The following is a 20,782-nucleotide window of genomic DNA, read 5'->3' as shown; positions in this document are numbered from 1 at the left end:
CTGCCCTCACACATTACTCAGGGGTGTGCAGCCCAGCCCAGCCTTCTGCCTTCAACCTTGATGGCTTGGGTGTTACAGGTGGATGAAGATGGGAGGCGGGGTCAATAGGCCCTGTCCTTTCCCAAACTCCTGAAGCACTTGGAGAGTTCTGGTGTCCTACAACAAAGACCAACCCCAAAATGAGGTGTGAGTTGATGAGATCCACCAATGATTCTATTAGTGAGAAGCAGTTATTACTGTGCATGCACTATGCATTACGTACTAAAGTAAGTACTTAACAGATATCACGTTATTCAATTCCTACATTCTTGTAAGGCAGGCATTACATTCCTCTTTTACAGAGAGAAAATAAGGCCCAGAGGAGTTGAGTAACTTGCCAAAATTATACAGTTAGACTTCAGCAGACCTGGGATTTGTATTCAGAACTGTCCAACAATAAAGGCCATGTTTTTTTTTTCTTTTTTTTTAATTTATTTTTTATTGGTGTTCAATTTGTCAACATACAGATTAGCACCCAGTGCTCATCCCATCAAGTGCCCACCTCAGTGCCCACCACCCAGTCACCCCCACCCCCCCGCCCATCTCCCCTTCCACCACCCCTAGTTCGTTTCCCAGAGTTAGGCGTCTTTCATGTTCTGTCTCCCTTTCTGATATTTCCCACTCATTTTTTCTCCTTTCCCCTTTATTCCCTTTCACTATTTTTTATATTCCTCAAATGAATAAGACCATATGATGTTTGTCCTTCTCCGATTGACTTATTTCACTCAGCAGAATACCCTCCAGTTCCATCCACGTTGAAGCTAATGGTGGGTATTTGTCATTTCTAATGGCTGAGTAATATTCCATTGTATACATAAACCACATCTTTATCCATTCATCTTTCAATGGACAGTGAGGCTCCTTCCACAGTTTGGCTATTGTGGACATTGCTGCTAGAAACATCAGGGTGCAGGTGTCCTGGTGTTTCATTGCATCTGTATCTTTGGGGTAAATCCCCAGCAATGCAATTGCTGGGTCGTAGGGCAGATCTATTTTAACTCTGAGGAAGCTCCACACAGTTTTTTTTCTTTTTTAAATTCGGTTCAACTTTTTTTTTTTTTTTTAAAGATTCTATTTATTTATTTATTCATGAAAGACACAGAGAGAAAAAGAGGCAGAGACACAGGCAGAGAGAGAAGCAGGCTCCATGCAAGGAGCCCGATTTGGGACTTGATCCCGGGACTCCAGGATCACACCCTGGGCCAAAGGCAGGCACTAAACCACTGAGCCACCCAGGGATTCCCATCCGCACAGTTTTCCAGAGTGGCTGGACCAGTTCACATTCCCACCAACAGTGCAAGAGGGTTCCCTTTTCTCCGCATCCTCTCCAACATTTGTGGTTACCTGCCTTGTTAATTTTCCCCATTCTCACTGGTGTGAGGTGGTATCTCATTGTGGTTTTGATTTGTGTTTCCCTGATGGCAAGGGATGCGGAGCATTTTCTCATGGGCGTGTTGGCCATGTCTGTCTTCCTCTGTGAGATTTCTGTTCATGTCTTTTGCCCATTTCATGATTGGATTGTTTGTTTCTTTGGTGTTGAGTTTAAGAAGTTCTTTATGGATCTTGGAAACTAGCCCTTTATCTGATACGTCATTTGCAAATATCTTCTCCCATTCTGTAGGTTGTCTTTTAGTTTTGTTGACTGTATCTAAAGGCCATGTTCTTAGCCACACTACACATCCTATCTCAGGGAGCTATTACTATGTTTGTCTGCCTGCCTTTTATGTTTCTGAATGTATCATCTTATTCCTGAATTTGTTGTCAGTTTTCTTTAGTTCTAGAAAATCAGTTTATAATTCTGTCAATACTTTGCCCAATTCCTTCAATAACCTAGCATGTTCATGAATTTTCCTCCCATAAATGGCAAACTAACACATTTTAAAAACTAGTGGATATTTCGGGCATCTGGGTGGTTCCATTGGTTAAGCATCCAACTCCTGATGTTTGGCTCAGGTCATGATCTCACAGTCCTGAGATGGAGATCCTTGTCAGGCTCTCAGCTCAGCAAGGAGTCTACTTGAGTTTTTCTCTCTCTCCTTCTGCCTCTCCTCAGGCTTGTGTGTGCATGCACTCTCTCCCCCTCTCTCAAAATAATTAAAATCTTAAAAAACAAAAACTAATGGATATTCCAAAACTGGAAACAAACCAAATGCCCATCAACAAGAGATGGATGAATAAATTATGGTATATTCGTATAACAGTAAACTACTCTGCAATAAAAAAGGAACTGCTGGCACATGTAACATGAGTACACCTGTGTGTGTATATAAATTTTGATGGAAAGAAGCCGGATACGAAAGAATAGATATGTATGTGTCATTCCATTTATGTGAAGCTCAAGAACAGGCAGCATGAATATTTTCTGACAAAAATCAGAAGGTGGTTGCTTCCTGGTGGACTGACTGGGAAGAGGAGAGCTCTCCAAGGTGAGAGAAGTGTTCTATAGTTCCTTTGGGGTGGCAAGTGTAAGGTGTGCGTGACACTCAGAACTCCTCAAACTCAATAGTTAAGATCTATGCATTTTATTAATATAAATTATACTTCAAAATTTTAGAAGCCTCTAAAATGAAAACTTCAGCAGTTTTAGCCTTTTCTTATCATTTACCAAGAGCGTTCCTTCCTCAGTGAAATCCCTTCAATTTCTCTCGGGTTTAATGAGTTGCTTTTTACCTTTTAATCTCTTTTTGTTGGCAAATTTGCTTTGGCATAAAACATAAATGTGCCTTAAATACACAGAAATGTGTCTTAAGTAGTTATAAACTGAACACCTCTGTAACCACGCCCAGGATGTGTCCCTTCTCAATCTTATTCCCTTTTTCCTTTTGAAGGAAGCAAAGATCCTAATTTGTATAACATTTCCTTGCTTTTCTTTATAGTTCTATCACCCATGTATGCATCCCTCATCTAAATAATATACTTTAGTTTTGCCTGGTTTTGAACTTTATATTGATGGAGCCATTCGGTATGCATTCTTTTGTGTGCTGTTTCCTTTTACCTTAATATTTAGGTTTGTAGGATTCAAATGTTATTGTATGTAAGTTTACTATTCATTGTTCAATTGTAGTCCGCACACCACAATCACTTCCCTATTCTGGTGTTCATGGACAGTTGGGTCATTTACAATCTTCAAGTAATATAAATAGCATGAACCTTCTTATAGACATCTCCTGGCACACGTGTACACTTGTCTCTGTGCAAAATATTTCTGGGGGCAGGAATGGGCCACAGGTGTATTTTCAACTTCAGTATATCATGACAAACTGTTTTCGAAAGCATTTGAACCAGTTTATACCACATAAGCGATGTTAAGAAAAAATGTTTATTTATCACTTGTATCTTTATTTTTAAATACCTGTTCAAATCTTTTGATCATTTTTCAATGGATGTGCCTGCCATTTTCCTACAGGTTTGTAGGAATTCATTATAAATGTGCAATGTATGTCTTTCATGGGTTATATGTATAAGTATGTTCTATTGTATCGCTTATATTTAATTTCAATATGGTCAAATTTATCAGTCTTTTCCTTTAGAATTAGGGCTCCTTGGTTTTGTTTTAAAAATACCTCCTCCCCTCCCAAACTGCTAAAAGAAACTCAAAAAACAAAACAAAACAAAAAACCCTCTATATCCTAGGATCAAAAAGATAATCTCCTATATTATTTATTTTAAGCTCATGGCTTTCCTTTCTCACTTAGGTCCTGCATGGTTAACCTGGAGTTTATCCTGTGAGTGGTGTGAGCTGGGAGCTCCCTGCCTCACAACCATTATTTGGAGTACTAACATTCCCCACTAACATACAGGCCATCTCAACCATATATCAAACAGATCTATTTCCAGTTCTCTAGTTTGTTTCCCTGGCCCAACTGTTTGTTTGTCCTCTGCCAACATCACAGAGCCATTTCTGTGGCTATAAAATAAACTAAGAGCTAAATGTCTCCAAAGAATGTTTTGGCATTCATTGGCCCTTTGAATTTTCATGCAAATATTAGAATCAGCTTGCCAAATTCCATGAAATATCACATTGGAATTTTGATTTGCATAGTACTGACTCTACAGATCAGTTTGGAGAAAACTGACATCTTTAAATACTGAGTCTTCTCATCTATGAACATAGTATATCTTGCCACTTACTGTTTGATGTCTCTCAATGAAATTATATATTTTTCTCTGCCAGATAGTTGCACTGTTACATTCATTGTTAGATACCCAATTTTTATACTATTGTAAATGTTTTTTTATTTTTGCTACTAATATAAAGAAATACAGTCAATTTTGGTTGTGTAAACAGCATTCTTCTAAACTCAGCTACATCCATAATTTATCTGTAATATCTTTTTGTTTTCTCTGCAACATAAATTTCTATGCAGATATATGCAATCATATTATTTGTGTATTACGCCAAGGTAGTTTCCCTCTTTCCTAACCTTATATATTTTACTTATGATTCCTGACTTACTTAATTAGCTAGGATCTTTAGTACAAAACTAAATACATTAGGCCATAATGGGCATTTCTGTTTTTTTTCTTGAACCCAATGAGAAAACTTTCAATGTTTTTTTTTTTTTAAGGATTTTATTTATATATTTATTCATGAGAGGCACAGAGAGAGGGAGGGAGAGGCAGAGACACAGGCAGAGGGAGAAGCAGGCTCCATGCAGGAAGCCTGATATGGGACTCGATCCCAGGTCTCCAGGATCAGGCCCTGGGCTGAAGGTGGCACTAACCGCTGATCACCAGGGCTGCCCGAAAACTTTCAATGTTTTACCATGAAATACGGTATCGGCTATTGTTTTTCAGTAGGTATCCTTAATCAGATTAGTGTAGTTTCCTTCTTTTCTAGTTTGCTAATTTTTTTTTTTTTTTTAGTTTGCTAATTTTTTAAATCATATACTGAATTTCAACAAATGTATTTTCATCATCTATTGTCACATATTTAAATATGTGATATTAAATATTTAAACATGGTTAAATATTACCATATTTAAGTAGCACATAACTGGGTTGTTTCCCTATATGGCAACTTTTGTCATTCAACTGAAATATTTAACATAATTACTCAATACATTTGCTTTTAAACCTACCAACTTGTTCTGTGCTATTCGACCCACTTGTTCAGTTCTTCCTTTCCCTTTTTGGGGTTTTATTATGCATGTTTTATTCCACCTTTTCCCTTTCCATGCATTTAGTGATTAATCTAGGAAATACTGCATGTAAAAAGTGTAAATTCAAATGAATCTAAACAATACACTTTTCATGTTTGCTTTAGATATTCTGATTTTAAACATACTTGTAACCACTTGGACGGACCATTCAGGGACTGCATGTAGTCCAGAGTGCCCTGAATGAGCAGAAGCTGCTGGCTGACTAGAGGGAACTCTGGTGTGAAGCCTGTCAGGACAAATATGGATCATCACTGCCCTGGATGGAGCTAAATGGCCCATGACACATGTGGAGCATCGCCCAGACCCCAAGCCCAAAACACCAAATGAGCTCTGATTTTAGTTTCAAATTACCACACTCAGGATTACTTATTTATAAACATGCAAAACAGAGAGTTTTTATTTACACTAAAGGATTCTGAATGTGATTATATAGTCTACATTGTTTATTTTTAAAAATTACAATTTGATTCCTTAAGCAAAATTTTCCAATAGTATATTTAATACCCTAAGGATTTTACAAAATTGTTTTATCCAAAATGTCCATTAACACAAGTGCTACATGGTATAACAGTAAATGAGACAGGTGTAGATAAGAAAAATAATAAATATTATTTCCCAAGATTGTCATAGCACCCCTGCGGTACCTATCAAAGTGCTAGTCATGTCTGTAGTCAGGGCTATCCAGCCCAAGACAGGTTTTCTGTCCTCCAAGGCCCTACTACGTATGCTGTCACTTCTGACCAATTCCCGTCTGCACCACCACCCAACTATCTCAACATGGCCTTGAAAATTCAGCTCAGGCTCTTTTCACTTCCTCCAGAGAGGCATTTTTATCTCCCCAGTAGAGGTCAGGTGCTCTCACAGTTCTTAGGTACACCTCTATCGTCCCACTTAGTACCCTAGGTAATCAACTCACTTTCCAGGAAAGGCTTCAGGCTTCCAAGAAAGGGTAAGTCCTCTGGGCCAGCAGAATGGTGCCCAATGAACCTTTGCAGAAAGAATGGACGCTTGCCCTGCAAGGGTAGAAAGTGTCCTATCCATGCATCTCCCCAGGTCTCAGCAGAGTAGATGCTCAACTACCTAGCCACCCAATCAAGAAGTACATCAAACGCCTGTGTTGTTTCCCCTATACCACACTGCCTCCTGGACTCAAAGTTAGGAGACCTGATTTATACCTTTGTCTTTGTTGTTAACCACTGGTGAGAACTCTGGCAAAAGCTTGCTCTCTCACTGGCTCGCAGTCAGGCTCCATACCTTAAAAATGAAGTTATGAAAGGTTCTACAGACTCTTAAACTTCACCGTAAAGATGAAGATGTAGTTTTCTGTTCATGCTTACCTAAGCCCATCACCAGGGTTTCCAGGATCGGCCTCTAACCATTTTTCCTACCTATTTCAAACATTTGTTTTTAGGCAAATTGACACAGCAGTGAAGAGCTCTGGCATTTGGCCTCCCAAGTTCAAATCCCCACTCCTCTGTTTAGTAGCATGTGATTCTGAGCAAATTCCTTCCTCATGTGAGCAAGAGAGAGGAGACTACCTAGCGTGCAGGATTGCTGTGAGGTTCCCACTGGTCCATCCACATAAAGTGCTTACAAGAGCACATCAGGCATGTTTTGGCTCTCACTACTATTAAATGCCACTTAGTGGTGGGTAATTTCTCTCTCCTACTGGTTATTCTCCAGTTTTCTTAAATGGATAGCATAAATGCATCCAAGACAACTTGATCTTGCCCAGGTCCCTTTCTTATCCAACTCCAACCCAGTCTCCTGTTCTCTCTTTCCTCCTTGGGGTTCAGGCCTCCTCCTGAAGCACGGGTCCAACATGATGCCTAGTGCCGGGGTCCCCTAACTCAGGAGCCTCAGTGAGCAGTGTTCAATAAGCTCCCACCCTGCCCCCTGGGCACATGCCTTATTAAGCAGGCAGTAAATGTCTTCCACACAACTTGGATGTAGTAGTACCCAGAACATAAGCAGGGGGATCCAGATGGGAGTGAGTTTGGGGAAAAGAAATGTCAGGGAGGTAGGGAGGAAAAACTTAAGGAAAACATGGAATATTCCTGAGGTAAGATTCAGCCAGACTGATTTTAAGAAGGGAACCTCAGATGGGAAATGGATTGGGGTTGGTACAGGAGGCTGGAGGGCAGAGATTGGCTCTCAAGTCACTCCACGTGAGGAAGGGGTCTGGACAAGGCAGTTCAAGGCCTGGGATTTGGCAGGTGTTCCAGGCAGCCTTGTCTTCAAGATGCGAGGCAGAGCAAACGCCAGACTGGGAGTCAGGAAATACAAGTTCTGATCCTAGATGTACCCTTCCCATTCCCCATCACCGCCATGAACTGCTGTATTTCTCCAAGTTTCTGCCTTCTCACTAGTGAAATGGAATCATCTCCCCACAGTGCTCCATGGCTTATGTATTCGGGAATCTCCAAGTTTTCCAAGGAAGTTCTCAATTAGCGTTTTCATTCAATAATAACAACAACAACAACAAAAAAAAAAAAACCCTGAAACTAAGGTAAACCATTTCTGCATCACCTTGTAAACAGTGCTGACACACGCTTTCAGTTCCTCCAACTCTGGTGCCAGCATTTGTATTTGTTAACAACTTCCTTGACACCAATCTATACTACTTTCATTGTCTTGGTCTAATAAGCAAAGAATGGAAATTCACTTAATGTGTGAAGGAGGTGCTAGATCCAAATGAAGGCCAAGTGTATCACAGGAAAAGTTTTGGATGTTTAATGAAGGAAATTTAGGCTGCCAAATCAAATAATCACTTAGAAGACAGTAAAGGAGTCTCACAACTATTGCCAGACAAGCCTCATAGCCACCAAGAGCAATGCTTTCATTTAAGCAAAATAAAGTCTTGTGATGAGTACTTTAGACCTGAATTGATTTTAGTTTTGTTTGTGCTTAATCTCAACTTTTGTTGTTGCCTCTGTGTGCAACAAGAGGCATTTAAACTAGTTTAGTATTTATATGTATGGAATATGTTTTAAGATGCAGTGTTGGAACAGGTTCTTCTTTAAGAAGAATGGGTACATTATTCAAAGTTGAGAAACATGTGCTAGAAGATGTCCCTTCAAGCTCCAACATGCATTCCAGCGCTCTGGTTCAACCACTTTGTGCTCTGGTTTGGATATCTCAGCAGGTCCTTCCCATCAGTACTTAGGACAAAATCTCAGATCTTTAACATGGCCTGATGCCCCTTGGGATCTGTCCGGGACACTTTCATTCCTTATCCAGACGTCTCTGGACTACTGCGTACCCTGCCCTTGGCCCTGCGCCCGCTGCTTGCTGCCCCTCCCTTAGCCAACTCCTCCTGAGCCTTCTGGTCTCTGAAAATCACTTCCCACCAGACAAGAGTGGGCTTTCTTGTTACAGCAGTCTATAAGCTCCTATACTGTCCTTCACAAGATGTCGGTCTGAAATTGTAAAACTGTGGGATTATTATTTAGTGATGCCTATCTGACTCAAAGAAGCCAGGGGCTTCTCTACGGAACCTACAGTGCCACACACACACAGAAGGATAGTGGTTCCTATCCATTCAGGCCTCTTCAAAACCCACACATCGTCAGTTGCCCTCACAGCTACCAGAACAGAGAGCCAGGAGGGAAGGTTTTAACCGGGGACCAGAGAAGTTTCTCTCCAAGTCCATGGCCAGAGTAGGGGCTGAACAAGGCCCCAAGGAACTCTGTTGTACTCGCTCTGTGACTCTGGACAAGTTACTTAACCTGAGACACAGGGTCACTGTTTGTAAAATGGGGGAAGTAGTACCTACCTGTAGCAAGCTGAATAAAGATGTCCACACCCTAAAAGTTAGATTCTGTGACTGTATTATTTATATGACAAAAAGGGACTTTATAGATGTGATTACATTATGGATTTTAAGATGATTATCCTGGATTGTCTAGGTGAGCTCAATGTCATCAGAAGGTCCTTATAAGAGTAAGTCAGTAGAGTCCGTCAGAGAAGGCAATGGACAACAGAAACAGAAGTTGGAATGATGTGCTTTAAAGACAGAGGAAGGAGCTTCTAAAAGCTGGATAAAGCCTAGTCTCCAAAAGGCACATAGCCCTGCCAACACCTTGATTTTAGGACTTCTAACCTCACCTCCAGAACTCTGAGAAAATATGTCTGTGCCATGTCAAATTGACATGTTTGTGGCAATTTATGACAACAGCAACAGGAAACTAATATGCAACCACATCGGGTTTTTGTGAGGATTAAATTTGTTGATGTGTAAACACACAAAAGCACCTGGCACGCAGTAAGTGCTCAAAAAGTGCTGGATAGTACAATTACTCTTGCTGGCTAGTATGATGCCTCTTTTTGTCAAATTCCTCACATGATTGCCAAACTGATCTTTCTAAAGCATGTCTCCTCTCTTCCTAAAAGTCCCTATTTAAAAGCTTTTAAGGCCCCCCACGGCACAGGACGGAAGCCCCTCCGGCCTCGTCTCACCTCTCCAGCCTTCTCATACTGCTCTGTGCCCAGTCACGCAGAACTACAACTTGTCCATATACTGTCTGACGCCCCCTGCTATCCTATAAGCTCCATAGAGTGAGGGCTCCGTCTTACTTCAGCAGCCTCAGCGCCCCTAATAGGTCCCAGAACACAACATAGCACATAGTTGTCTAACATGCTGAATGAGTTGCATCCTGCATCAGGCTGAGCACACTTAGCTTGCATTCTCCTTCAATCTTTTAGGACTAGACTCCCTGCCTCCTTGCATGTCGCCCTGGGTGCCCATCAATCTGACGGCATCATAACCCTGCTTAAAAAACCCTCCTACTGGGGATCCCTGGGTGGCTCAGTGGTTTAGCACCTGCCTTCAGCCCAGGGCATGATCCTGGAGTCCTGGGATCGAGTCCCACATCAGGTTTCCTGCATGGAGCCTGCTTCTCCCTCTGCCTGTGTCTCTGCCTCTCTCTCTCTCTCTCTCTCTCTCTCTTTCTCTTTCTGTCTCTCATGAATGAATGAATGAATGAATGAATAAGATTTAAAAGAAAAAAAAAATCTCCTACTGCTCCCTACAGTCTTTAGAATAAAGCCTGAGTCCAAGGCCTCATGGCTGCTTCTGCATTTCCAAATTCTTAGTGCCTAGAAAAGCAAGCCTCCCAGCTTCTGGACCTTTCATATGCTGCCGCCTCTGACTGAAATACCCTCCCTCAACCTCTTCACCTGGCTAACACCTCCTCATCCCTCAGACCTCTGCTTGAAGTTCCTTGAAGGTATGAATTGTTGTTTATCTCATGCCTTGCAGTATCCCTGGGACCTAGCAGCACAAGGCATCTGCTGAAGGAACATGAAGTTGTCATTAGACCATATGTGCTTCCTGACACCTGACTCGCTGATCTTAAATCCTGGATTAGCCAGGCCTGGGGGTTCTGCCTTAGTGCTCTTGGCCTTGACCCCTGCCCATCGTCCTGATCTGTACCTGTGCCAGCCCCATGGTGATTAGTCATGACTTGATCCATGGTGTGCCCCCCTACCTCGGTCCCAGCCCCCAGAACGCCCAGCACTTACTTTAGCTGTCCCAAATCAGGACCTGGCACTTCTGCCAGTGGGAATGGGGAAAAGCATTGTTGTGGACCACTGTTAAACAAATAAGGCAACAGGAGTTATAGGGTTATCCCTTTGGCAAGCTACTGTAGTAATCATGTAGTAAGCATATTGGTGGCATTCCCCTTCACCTGAACTCTGTCAAGATGTCCATGAAACTCTAACTTTAGATATTTCTTAAGAAAGGCATTAAAAAAAAATATATATGTCTGGAGACTAGGCATTAAGGGTTCTTGCAGTGCCTCCTTTTCAATACACTCAGCTTCGTACCAGCTGACCAGCGGGTCTGACCCAAGCATTAGTAGGTGAGGAAATAAATTAATGTTTCACATTCCATGCAATTTCTAAAAATAAAACAATACATAAATATAAAATAACAGAAAACGCCAGAGTACAATAGACATTTTCACAGAATTTTTGTTTCCACTGATACTTACATTTGGGTGTTCTGGATCACAATGGAAAAAAAAAAAATATGGTCTAAAGTCAAAATTTTTGAAAACTCCCAAGTTGGCAAATCCTTATTTTCTGATCCCTTTTCCTTCGTATACCAAAGTATTCTCCACGTTACTTCGCCCTGTAAGTTGCTCACTTTATTATAGCCACAGGGGCTATAGACATCGGAGCGCTGGGAGTGACTCAGAGTAAGCCGGCGGGCCAAGGCCAAGAGCCTCTCCACTCCTGCACAATACATAGGGCCGGCCTGGGGAAGTACGTGACCTCTTTTGGGGAGATCTTAGGGCTCCGCATCCCTGGCCAGGTCTGGGATTCCCACACCTCTAAATGTGCGCAGCCCCAGGATTCTCGGGCGTGGCCCACACCTGTCCCCCTCAAGCCGGCCGTGTCGCACCCTGCTGGCACGAAGGGCATTAAGGGTGCGCGGTCTCAGCCCTTCAGAAGCGGGTGGGGCCGTCTTGGGAGCATCGGGTAACCCGCTTCCACACTTCCTGCTTACGTTCTTTCTTCCCCCACCCCAAGCCCCCTGGGCCGACCCCTCTGCGGGGAGCTGAGGGTCCTGGCCGCGGGGGTCGGGGCGCGGAGGTCCAGGGCGGCCCCGGCTGCCACGTGCGCGCTCGGCCGCCTCCCGCGCTGCCGCTCTTACCCGAAAGTCGTGGGCGGTGTCTTTCACCGGCTGCACGCGGTGCCCCTGATGCCGGGGGTCGGCCTGGCACGAGCAGCACAGCAGCTCCTTGTCGTCGAGGCAGAAGAGGCTGAACTGGCCGCGGTGCGGGCGGCAGAGGCGCGGGGAGCGGGGGCCCGCCCAGCGCGCGCCCTCGGCCTCCTCGCGCAGCAGCTTCTCCACCAGGTTGTTGAGGGTGTGGTTGGTGCGCAGGTCGGCGAGGGCCGCGCGGTCCTTGCACACCGGGCAGGTGGGCGCCACCTGCACCTCCCAGCAGCGGGTCACGCACCCGCGGCAGAAGTTGTGGCCGCAGCGCAGAGTCACGGCGTCGCGGAAGGGGTCGTAGCAGACGGCGCAGAGCAGCTCCTCCTTGAAGGAGCGGGAAGGCCCGGGGGACACGGCGGGGCCCAGCTCCATAGCGGCGGCCCCCGGTCCCCAAGCCCGCAACTTTCGCTCCGGCCCCTCCCACCCGCCTGCAAGCCCCGGGACCCCGCGGTTAAGCGGAGCTCCGCCCCTTCCGCTCGGAGCGCTGAGCGACGGCGGCGCCGGCCAATCGCGCGGGGCGCGCTCTGGAGGCTCCGCCCCAGTTCCGCTCGGCGCGGGAAAGCCCGGAAGCGCGGGGTGGATCCCTGCGCTCTGCGGTCCCCGCCGGTCCCCGCCGGTCCCCGCCGGTCCGACCCGGTTTCGGGGGAAGGAAACTCCCCGTTTGTGCGGTAGGGCTTCCGTGTCACCGGAAACCTGTTTCCGACTTGAACTGCGCCGTGAAGTTCTGGAGCCTCCTCTTCAACCAGTCCCGGGAAATTTCATGCCCGCAGGTTGGACAAGGGCGACCCGTGCGCTTCGTGGCTGCGAAGCGGAGGCCGGGCCGTGAGGACCCGTGCCCCACCCTTGCTTTGGAGGCTCCCTGAGCTCGGCCGTCCTGGTCCTGACCCCTGCCCCCTGACCCCTGACCCCTGCCCCCTGGGGCGAGGAGCAAACAGGTGAGAGGAGCGGCTCGCCGAGAGACCGCCCCAAAACCCCTTCCCCGTCCCGCGGCTGCACACGGGGGCAGCGCTCAGTCCTTTCCGAAGCCGTTTCCTAGTGAGTAAAGCGGTGGTCGTGTCTCGTCTACGTGACGGGGGAGGGGGAGGGGCAGGGGGAGGGGCAGGGGAAGGGGGGTCCCGCCACGGACGCCCCGTTCAAACGGAGCAAGGGCCTGACGCAGGACCCGCGCCCGCCGCGCCCCAGCCCCCGGCCCCGGCGCCCCAGCCCTTCCCGGTGATGCCTCGCTGTGATCTCCCCGCAGGTACCCGGCCTCTGCCCTGATGCGTCCGCGTGCCCGGAGTCTGTTGGAAGACCGTTCTCCGTGTGTCATTCTTCCCTCTTTGAGCCCGGACTGCCTCTTTTTGGAATGCCTCCCTCCAGGCAAAGATCTTTTTTTTTTTTTTAATTCATTCATGAGACACACACACACACACACACACAGAGAAGCAGGCTCCATGCAGGGAGCCCGACGTGGGACTGCCCCAGACTCCAGGATCACGCCCTGAGCCAAAGGCATTGATTTGAGATCATTCGTCCTTTTTTTGTTTTTTTTTTTTTTAAGATTTTATTTATTCATGGGAGACACAGATATTTATACATAGAGAGAGAGAGAGAGGCAGAGGGAGAAGCAGGCTCCGTGCAGGGAGCCCAATGTGGGACTCGATCCCGGGTCTCCAGGATTAGGCCCTGGGCTGAAGGCAGGCACCGAACCGCTGAGCCATCCAGGCATTCCCTCATTCGTCCTTTTTAATGCAGACATCACAGCTATCACAGCTATAAATTTCCTTCTGAGCCCTGCTTTTGCTCTTTCCCATAAGTTCTGGTATGTTTTGTTTTTGTTTTCATTCCTCTCAAAAGTATTTCCGTGTCAGGCTTTCTTGAGGACTTTTTCTATCAGTTTAATTATTTTTTAAAGATTTTATTTATTTATTCATGAGAGACACAGAGAGAGAGAGAGAGAGGCAGAGAAACAGGCAGAGGGAGAAGCAGGCTCCATGCAGGGAGCCCGATGTGGGACTCGATGTGGGACTCGACGTGGGACTCGACGTGGGACTCGACCCCCGGACTCCAGGATCACACCCGGGGCTGAAGGCGGCGCTAAACCGCTGAGCCACCCAGGGATCCCCTGATCTGGCCGACCTAATCCCTGTGATGAAAGAATGAGTCTCCCTGACCTTCTAATTCCTCTTGTATGAGGCAGCCTGCCATGGCCCTCATCACTTCGGCTTCTGGGAATCGGGGCTCAGAAAAGTGGCCCCAAATAATTCTCGGATCGCCGTTGCCTGTTAGTATCGAGCTGCTTTGTCTCTGGTCCGGGAGTCTCCCCTACCAGCATTCTTGAACCTTTGACAGGCCACGGTGTCAATTTGCAAGCAGGCCAAAATCTCAGTCCTTTGACAGGTCTTGACAGTTGTCTTCCAGACTTTTCCTCAGAGCAGCCGCTCTGCCACAATGCCAGGGCGATGAACACCACCAGTTGCTGCCTCCTTCAGTGTTTCTCACACCAGGTTCACGGCCCTCCTGCATTACCTGGGAGCTTTCTAAAAGCGCAGATTCGTGGGCCCACTTTGATCTACTTTTGACAGGCTCTCCAAGTGATATCCACGTACTGTAAAGCTTGCGGCCCCCCCCCCCCCCAAAAAAAAAAGAAGCTTGCAGCCCACTGTTCTAGATCAGATCTGGAGTTAATAGAGGGACTCAAAACCTAGCCTTGGAGGCAGTGTCTGAAACGGCCACAAGATGGGGCTATTAACCCTGCACTCCAGGTACCTCCCTGGGAATCACGTTTTCTAGTTTCCTTTTCTGTCACTGAGTTCTTATCTGTGTATCCCAGTGCCCTGTCCATCTGTTTGTTATCTGTGTGTTTCATTATGTTCTTGCGTGGTTTTACCTGTTTGTTTTGTCATTGTTTTTCTCACACTCTTAAGTGGGGCCGCAAATCAAAACGGGTGAAAAGTAGAAATTAGGGCAGCCCAGGTGGCTCAGCGGCTTAGCGCCGCTTTCAGTCCGTGGCCTGATCCTGAAGTCCCAGGATAGAGTCCCACGTCCGGCTCCCTGCATGGAGCCTGCCTCTCCCTCTGCCTGTGTCTCTGTGTCTCTCATGAATGAATAAATAAAATCTTAAAAAAAAAAAAAAAGTAGAAATTAAATAGGTTTTATTTTCTTTAAGCACAATACAAAACTTAGCATTCAATGAGAACCAATGAGGTTCTCCAGGCTTTCTGGAAATCAGAAAGGACTTGGTTCTATTCCAAGCCCCACCATGAGCTGGAGGGATGACCCAGGGCACTTTTCTGACTTCCTCTTCCTCAACCATAAAAGGAAAGGTCCAGATAAATGCTCCAGTGGCTCAGTGCAGACACTCTGAACTTTTTTATCCTTTGCATAATTTTGGTATAAAGGGTGACTAATACCCAGAGACCAGAAAAGAGAAATCTTAGTGACTATAAACAATTTGTCACCAGCTTCTGTATCTTCTTTCAGTAGAAAGGAACTTTCCCAGAGGACCTTGCGGTTCAGGTCCTCTGTTATACCTACTAAATTAATGCAAAAGTCCACTGGCTGTCTCTGTCCTTTACCCCAGGCATTCTTGCTGGGCACTGCCACTTTCCTGACCCCTGCTATAACCATGAAAATGTATGTAAGGAATGACAACTATTCTTCAAATGTGTTAGAGAAAAAAATTCCTAGGAGAAAGATGGGTGAATTGTTTTTTTTTTTCTTTTTAAATCCGTAGACTAGAAAGTGACTCTTGCAAATAAAAGACAGATTAGATTAACAAGATTAGATTTTTAAGAGAAAATCAAGACCCAATTGTATGTTGCCTAAAAGGAGCCCGCTTTAAATATAAGCATACATATAAGTTAAGAGGATAGAAAAAGACGTACCATGTTAACAGGAGTCAAAGCTGGAGTGGCTCTGTTAATATCTGAAAAGTAGATTTCATATCAGAATATTACAGGGATAATATTATGTACAATGGTCGCTGAATGCAGCAGTTGCAGAGCTGGCAATTACAAAAGCCACTTCCAGAAATAGGCAACCAGAGATGCAGACATGATTGAACTTATTCAACAGAAATACCATGGAAGTCTTTGAGGATATTACTGTAGTCTGATGCTTGATAGGGACACCATTGATGGCCTGGGACTTCTCTGAAGCCTGAACCTGGGGAAAAAAGGAAGAAAGGAGCTCTGATTTAGTTTGAATAATGCAAAGAGGACTTCTATAAGAAATAGTGTTCGTGTAAGCTATTAGGGATACAGCTAGGGTAGTAAATCACCTGCCTCTGGGTCAGATTTTGTTGAAGACTTCTTTTATTTGATCCACATATTTTTCCCCTCTGTATAATTTATCATTTATGACCTAAACTCTAACTTCTATTTTTTTTTTGTTTCAAGTTTTTATTTAAATTCCAGTTAATGTATAGTGTAATATTGGTTTCAGGGGTAGAATGTGGTGGTTCATCACAACACCCATTTAGTCTGTCCCCCTGCCCACCTCCCCTCCAGCAACCCTCAGTTTGTTCTCTATAGGTAAGGGTCTGTTCTATGGTTTGCCTCTCTGTTTTGCCACCCCCCCTATGTTCACGTGTTTCGTTTCTTAAATTCTACATATGAATGAAATCATAGGGTATTTGTCTTTCTCTGACTGACTTAATCTGCTTAGCATAATACACACTAGCTCCATCTACATCATTGCAAATGGCAAACTTTCATTCTTTTTACGGCTAATAGTGATATATATATATCACTATTGATATATATATAGGGGATCCCTGGGTGGCGCAGCGGTTTGGCGCCTGCCTTTGGCCCAGGGCGCGATCCTGGAGACCCGGGATCGAATCCCACATCGGGCTCCCGGTGCATGGAGCCTGCTTCTCCCTCTGCCTGTGTCTCTGCACCTCTCTCTCTCTCTGTGACTATCATAAATAAATAAAAATTAAAAAAAAAAGATATATATATATCAACTTCTTTATCCATTCATAATCAATGGACATTTGGTAAGCCTCAACTTTTAAAATGCAACTCAAAATGATTAAACAATAAGAGGATGGATAATCTTATATAACCGAATCTTATATAACTGAAAGTCTAGCAGTAAGAAGGCTATGTCCAACCCAAAGACAGTGAGACCCAGATTCTTTCCATCTTGAATGTCTGCCTATAGCTTCCTTTCGGTTGGAAAATTACTGCAACAGCTCCAGGCATCCTATCCTGATATCAGCCAATGTCCATAAATGGAATAGGGCCACTTCTCTCTAGTATGTCTCATTTTCAGAGCCAAGAAACCTTTTCTAAAACCCTTCAGAAGACTTCTCACATCTTGTTGGTCAGAACTGGGTCACACGCCCACCTCTGAATGCATCACTGGCAAGAAGAATATGACCACTATGGTTGCCTTGAACCAGTCAGGATTTACCTGAGTCACAGAAGTGGAGGGATGGTCACTGAGATGTATTTGAGACTTGGCTATGTATTATGAAAGAGGGGAAAATTGCCATTAGGTAGGTAACTTTAGGTTCAGGACAGTTGCAAACATTTGCAAATCAGGAGATTTCACATTAGTCAGATTTCTACCTTTGCTTTTTTTTTCCCCCAGTTAAAAAGATTTAATTGTGCTAAAAGAAACATAAAATTTACCATCCTAAACATTTCTAAATGTACAGTCCAGTAATGGTAAGTATATTTTCATTGGTCTATAATCAGTACCCATAGCCTTTCATCTTGCGAAACTGAAACACTTTACCTGTTAAACAGATCTTGTCCCATCCTTCCCCCAGCTCTTGGCAACCAACCAGACTACTTTCTGTCTCTATGAATTTGATTATTCTAGGTGCCTCATATAAATGGAATCATACAGCATTCGTCTTTTTGTTCTGGGTTATTTCACTTAGTATCACGTCCTCAAAGTCCATCCATGTTACAGCCTGTGTTAGATTCTCCTTCCTTCTTTAAAGCTGAATAATATTCCATTGTGTGGATAGAACACATTGTTTATCCATTCATCCATCCATGGACACTTGTGTTGCTCCTACCTTTGGCTCTTGTGAATAATGCTGCTATGAACATGAGTGCATAAACATCTCTTTGAAGCTCTGTTTTCAATTCTTTTGGATATAAGCCCAGAGGTGGAAGCTGTGAATCATAAAGGTAATTCTACTTCTACTGTTTTGAAGAACTGCCATACTATTTTGCATAGTAGCCGCACCATTTTACATCCTCACCAGTAGTGCAAATGGGTTCCAGTTGCCTCACATCTTGGCCTCCACTTATTCTTTTCTATTTATTGTAGGCATTCTATTGGATGTGATGCCGATTTTTAAATTAGATAATTTTTTGTTGTTGTATGAGTTTTTTCTACCTTTTGGGTATTAACCCCTTATCAGATATATAACTTGCAAATATTTCCTACCTTTCTGTAGGTTGCCTTTTCACTTTGTTGATTTTGATGCATAGAAATTATTTATTTTGATGTAGTCCGACTGATCTATTTCTACTTTTATTGCCTTTTGATGGCATATCCAAGAAACCATTGCCAAATCCAGTGTTATGAAGCTTTTTCTCTAATGTTTTCCTAAGGCTTTATAGTATTAAGTCTTACGAATAGGTCTTCAATCCATTTTGGATTAATTTTTTTTTAAGATTTATTTATTAGCATGCATGAGCAGGGCAGAGGGGGAGAGAGAGGGGAAACAGACTACCCACTGAGTAGAGAGCCCAGTGCTCCCCAGAACCCTGGGATCATGATGTGAGCCAAAACCAAGAATTGGACACTTAACCAGCTAAGCCACCCAGGAGCCCTTCCATTTTGAATTTCTACATATGGTATAAGGGAGGGGTCCCCTTTCACTCTTTTGCATGTGGATATCCAGTTTTCCTGGCACCATTTGTTGAAGATCATTGACTAGCCTTGGCATCCTTGTTGAAGATCATTCAACTCTATACACAAGAGTTTATTTGAGGAGTCTCTCTTCTCTTCCATTGGTCTTTATGTCTGTTTTCATGTCAGCACCACATGTTTTCATTATTATACTGTAATAAGTTTTGAAATCTAGAAGTGTGAGACCTCCAACTCTGTTCTTCTTTGTAAAGATCATTTGACCATCAGGGTCCCTTAAGATTCCTATAAATTTTAGGATGGATTTTTTTTTTCTTGCATTAAATGTTGTTGGGATTTTTATAGAGATTGCACTAAATCTGTAGATCACTTTGGGTAGTATTGACATCTTCACAACAGTATCAGGTATTCCAATCCATAAACACAGACTATCTTTCCATTTATTTGTGTCCTGTGATTTCCTTTAGCAATGTTTTGTAGTTTTCAGCATGCAAGTCTTTTGCCTCCTTCATGAGGCTCATTCCTAAGTATTTTCCTCTTTTGAATACTATGGTAAATAGAGTTATTAATCTCTTTCTGGACAGTTGATTGTCTCTTGCTTTTAGAAAAAGAAAGCTCTTGCTTCATTGCTACATTAAGCATCTTCTGCATGGCAGTAGACTTGAGCTGAATAGCAGGTGCTCCCTGTAGGAGGGACATTTGTTCTCCAGTTTGCCACAGACCCTATCCAGCTAACTTCCTTCCCTCATATTCCCTGCCTTGCTTCTGTAGACATTCAGGCCTTTCAACACCTTATATGGATGTCCCCAGTGAAGGCTACACACTGCTGCTACTCTGTGAAAGAGGTAGGGTGGTAAAATACTCTAGTACAGACAGGCAACAACTTGGTTCTTGACAAAATGAAACCTAAATGGATTTTCCATGTTCCTGAAATTTCTCTTTAAATACCCAATTATTTTATTGCAAATATTTTGAATAGACATTTTATAAATGTGTGATTTTTTTCCCCTCTAAAATATAGGATGCAGGACATAATTTAAACTTCCCTTCATGACTTACCAAAATAGACAATAATTGCTGTTCTGGGTAAAAAAGGGGCGCCCTCAGGACTTAAACAGGATGTAGGGTGGTTTCTCTCTGTTCTGTAAATGGCCACAGATGCCTATGTTTTAAGGGTCCTTGCATTTGCTAGGCACTTTATTATTTTTTTTTTCTTTTTTAGACCTTACTGCTAACAACCAATCTGCCTGTAGCAGCCTGCTCTCAATTCCACTTGATGCTTCCTAGTGTGGGCGAGGCACAGATAGCCATCCACATTTGTTAGAATTGCAGATGTCAATAATGGCAAGACAAGGCTCACTCACACAGTCATGCAGTTGCTTCAGAGCTTATCCATCAGCTGTGGGGACCTGGTGAGCTCACTCACAGATGGGAGTAAGGGATTGAAAGTCAAGAAGGCCAAAGTCATAGAAGTCATGTTGCTGACTCGAAATGGGCAGAGCAGCAGGGCAGGCTCTACTTCCACACGGGCACTCTGCAGGAGCACCTACAGCCCGCTGCCCTGCAGCCACCTTGGGGAGCTGTGGAAACTGCCTGGCCTCTGTGGCACTGAGGCTCTGCCTGTTGACTTTAAAAGGAAAATAAAATTCTCCTGACTTCTCCATCTGCTCTCTCTCTCGGTTACCCAAAATTAATTTCTCAATGGATTTAATATGGTTTTATTTTTCCCCAAAGAGATTCACTTTAGATTATTTCCAGGAATACATTTCTTTTTCCTCTATGGAAAGATTTTATTTATTTTAACTTTTTCACTATGAACATTTTCAAACACAATATGAGAGGGAACAGCATACACAATATGAGAGCAAACACAATATGAGAGGGAACCCCCACCTACACCAGTAATCAAATTTGCTATGTTGGTCTCCCTTCTCTCCTCCACATTTAGGGGGATGGGTGTGGTGGAGTATTTTAGGTAAAACCTTCCCCTCCCCCCTTTTTAAAAGTTGGCTCCACACCCAGCATGGGGCCCAACACA

General features: G+C 44.1%; 1 protein-coding gene and 2 long non-coding RNA genes across 3 annotated transcripts in view; 2 read left to right on the top strand and 1 right to left on the bottom strand.

Moving 5' to 3' along the window:
* LOC140615981 (uncharacterized) overlaps positions 1–5,620 on the top strand; it is a 29,617-nt gene extending 23,997 nt beyond the window's left edge. Inside the window, exon 3 of the long non-coding RNA XR_012016494.1 lies at positions 5,306–5,620. This is a non-coding gene — a long non-coding RNA (uncharacterized lncRNA). The remainder of the gene's footprint in view (positions 1–5,305) is intronic.
* The window catches only part of TRIM35 (tripartite motif containing 35), a 30,393-nt gene extending 18,007 nt beyond the window's left edge, over positions 1–12,386 (bottom strand). Inside the window, exon 1 of the mRNA XM_072796191.1 lies at positions 11,863–12,386. Coding sequence (XP_072652292.1) covers positions 11,863–12,297 — 435 coding nt within the window. The 5' untranslated portion in view covers positions 12,298–12,386. The remainder of the gene's footprint in view (positions 1–11,862) is intronic.
* An 82-nt stretch (positions 12,387–12,468) lies between these two features.
* On the top strand, positions 12,469–20,405 carry LOC140615980 (uncharacterized). Its single transcript, XR_012016493.1, has 3 exons — positions 12,469–12,960; positions 13,166–13,284; positions 19,967–20,405. It is a non-coding gene; the product is annotated as an uncharacterized lncRNA (long non-coding RNA).
* Positions 20,406–20,782: the final 377 nt, after the last annotated feature.

Source organism: Canis lupus, chromosome 24 (assembly GCF_048164855.1).
Source record: "Canis lupus baileyi chromosome 24, mCanLup2.hap1, whole genome shotgun sequence".
Lineage (NCBI taxonomy): Eukaryota > Metazoa > Chordata > Mammalia > Carnivora > Canidae > Canis > Canis lupus.
Note: the sequence above shows the minus strand (reverse complement) of the source record. Positions and strands in the feature narration are given on the sequence as shown.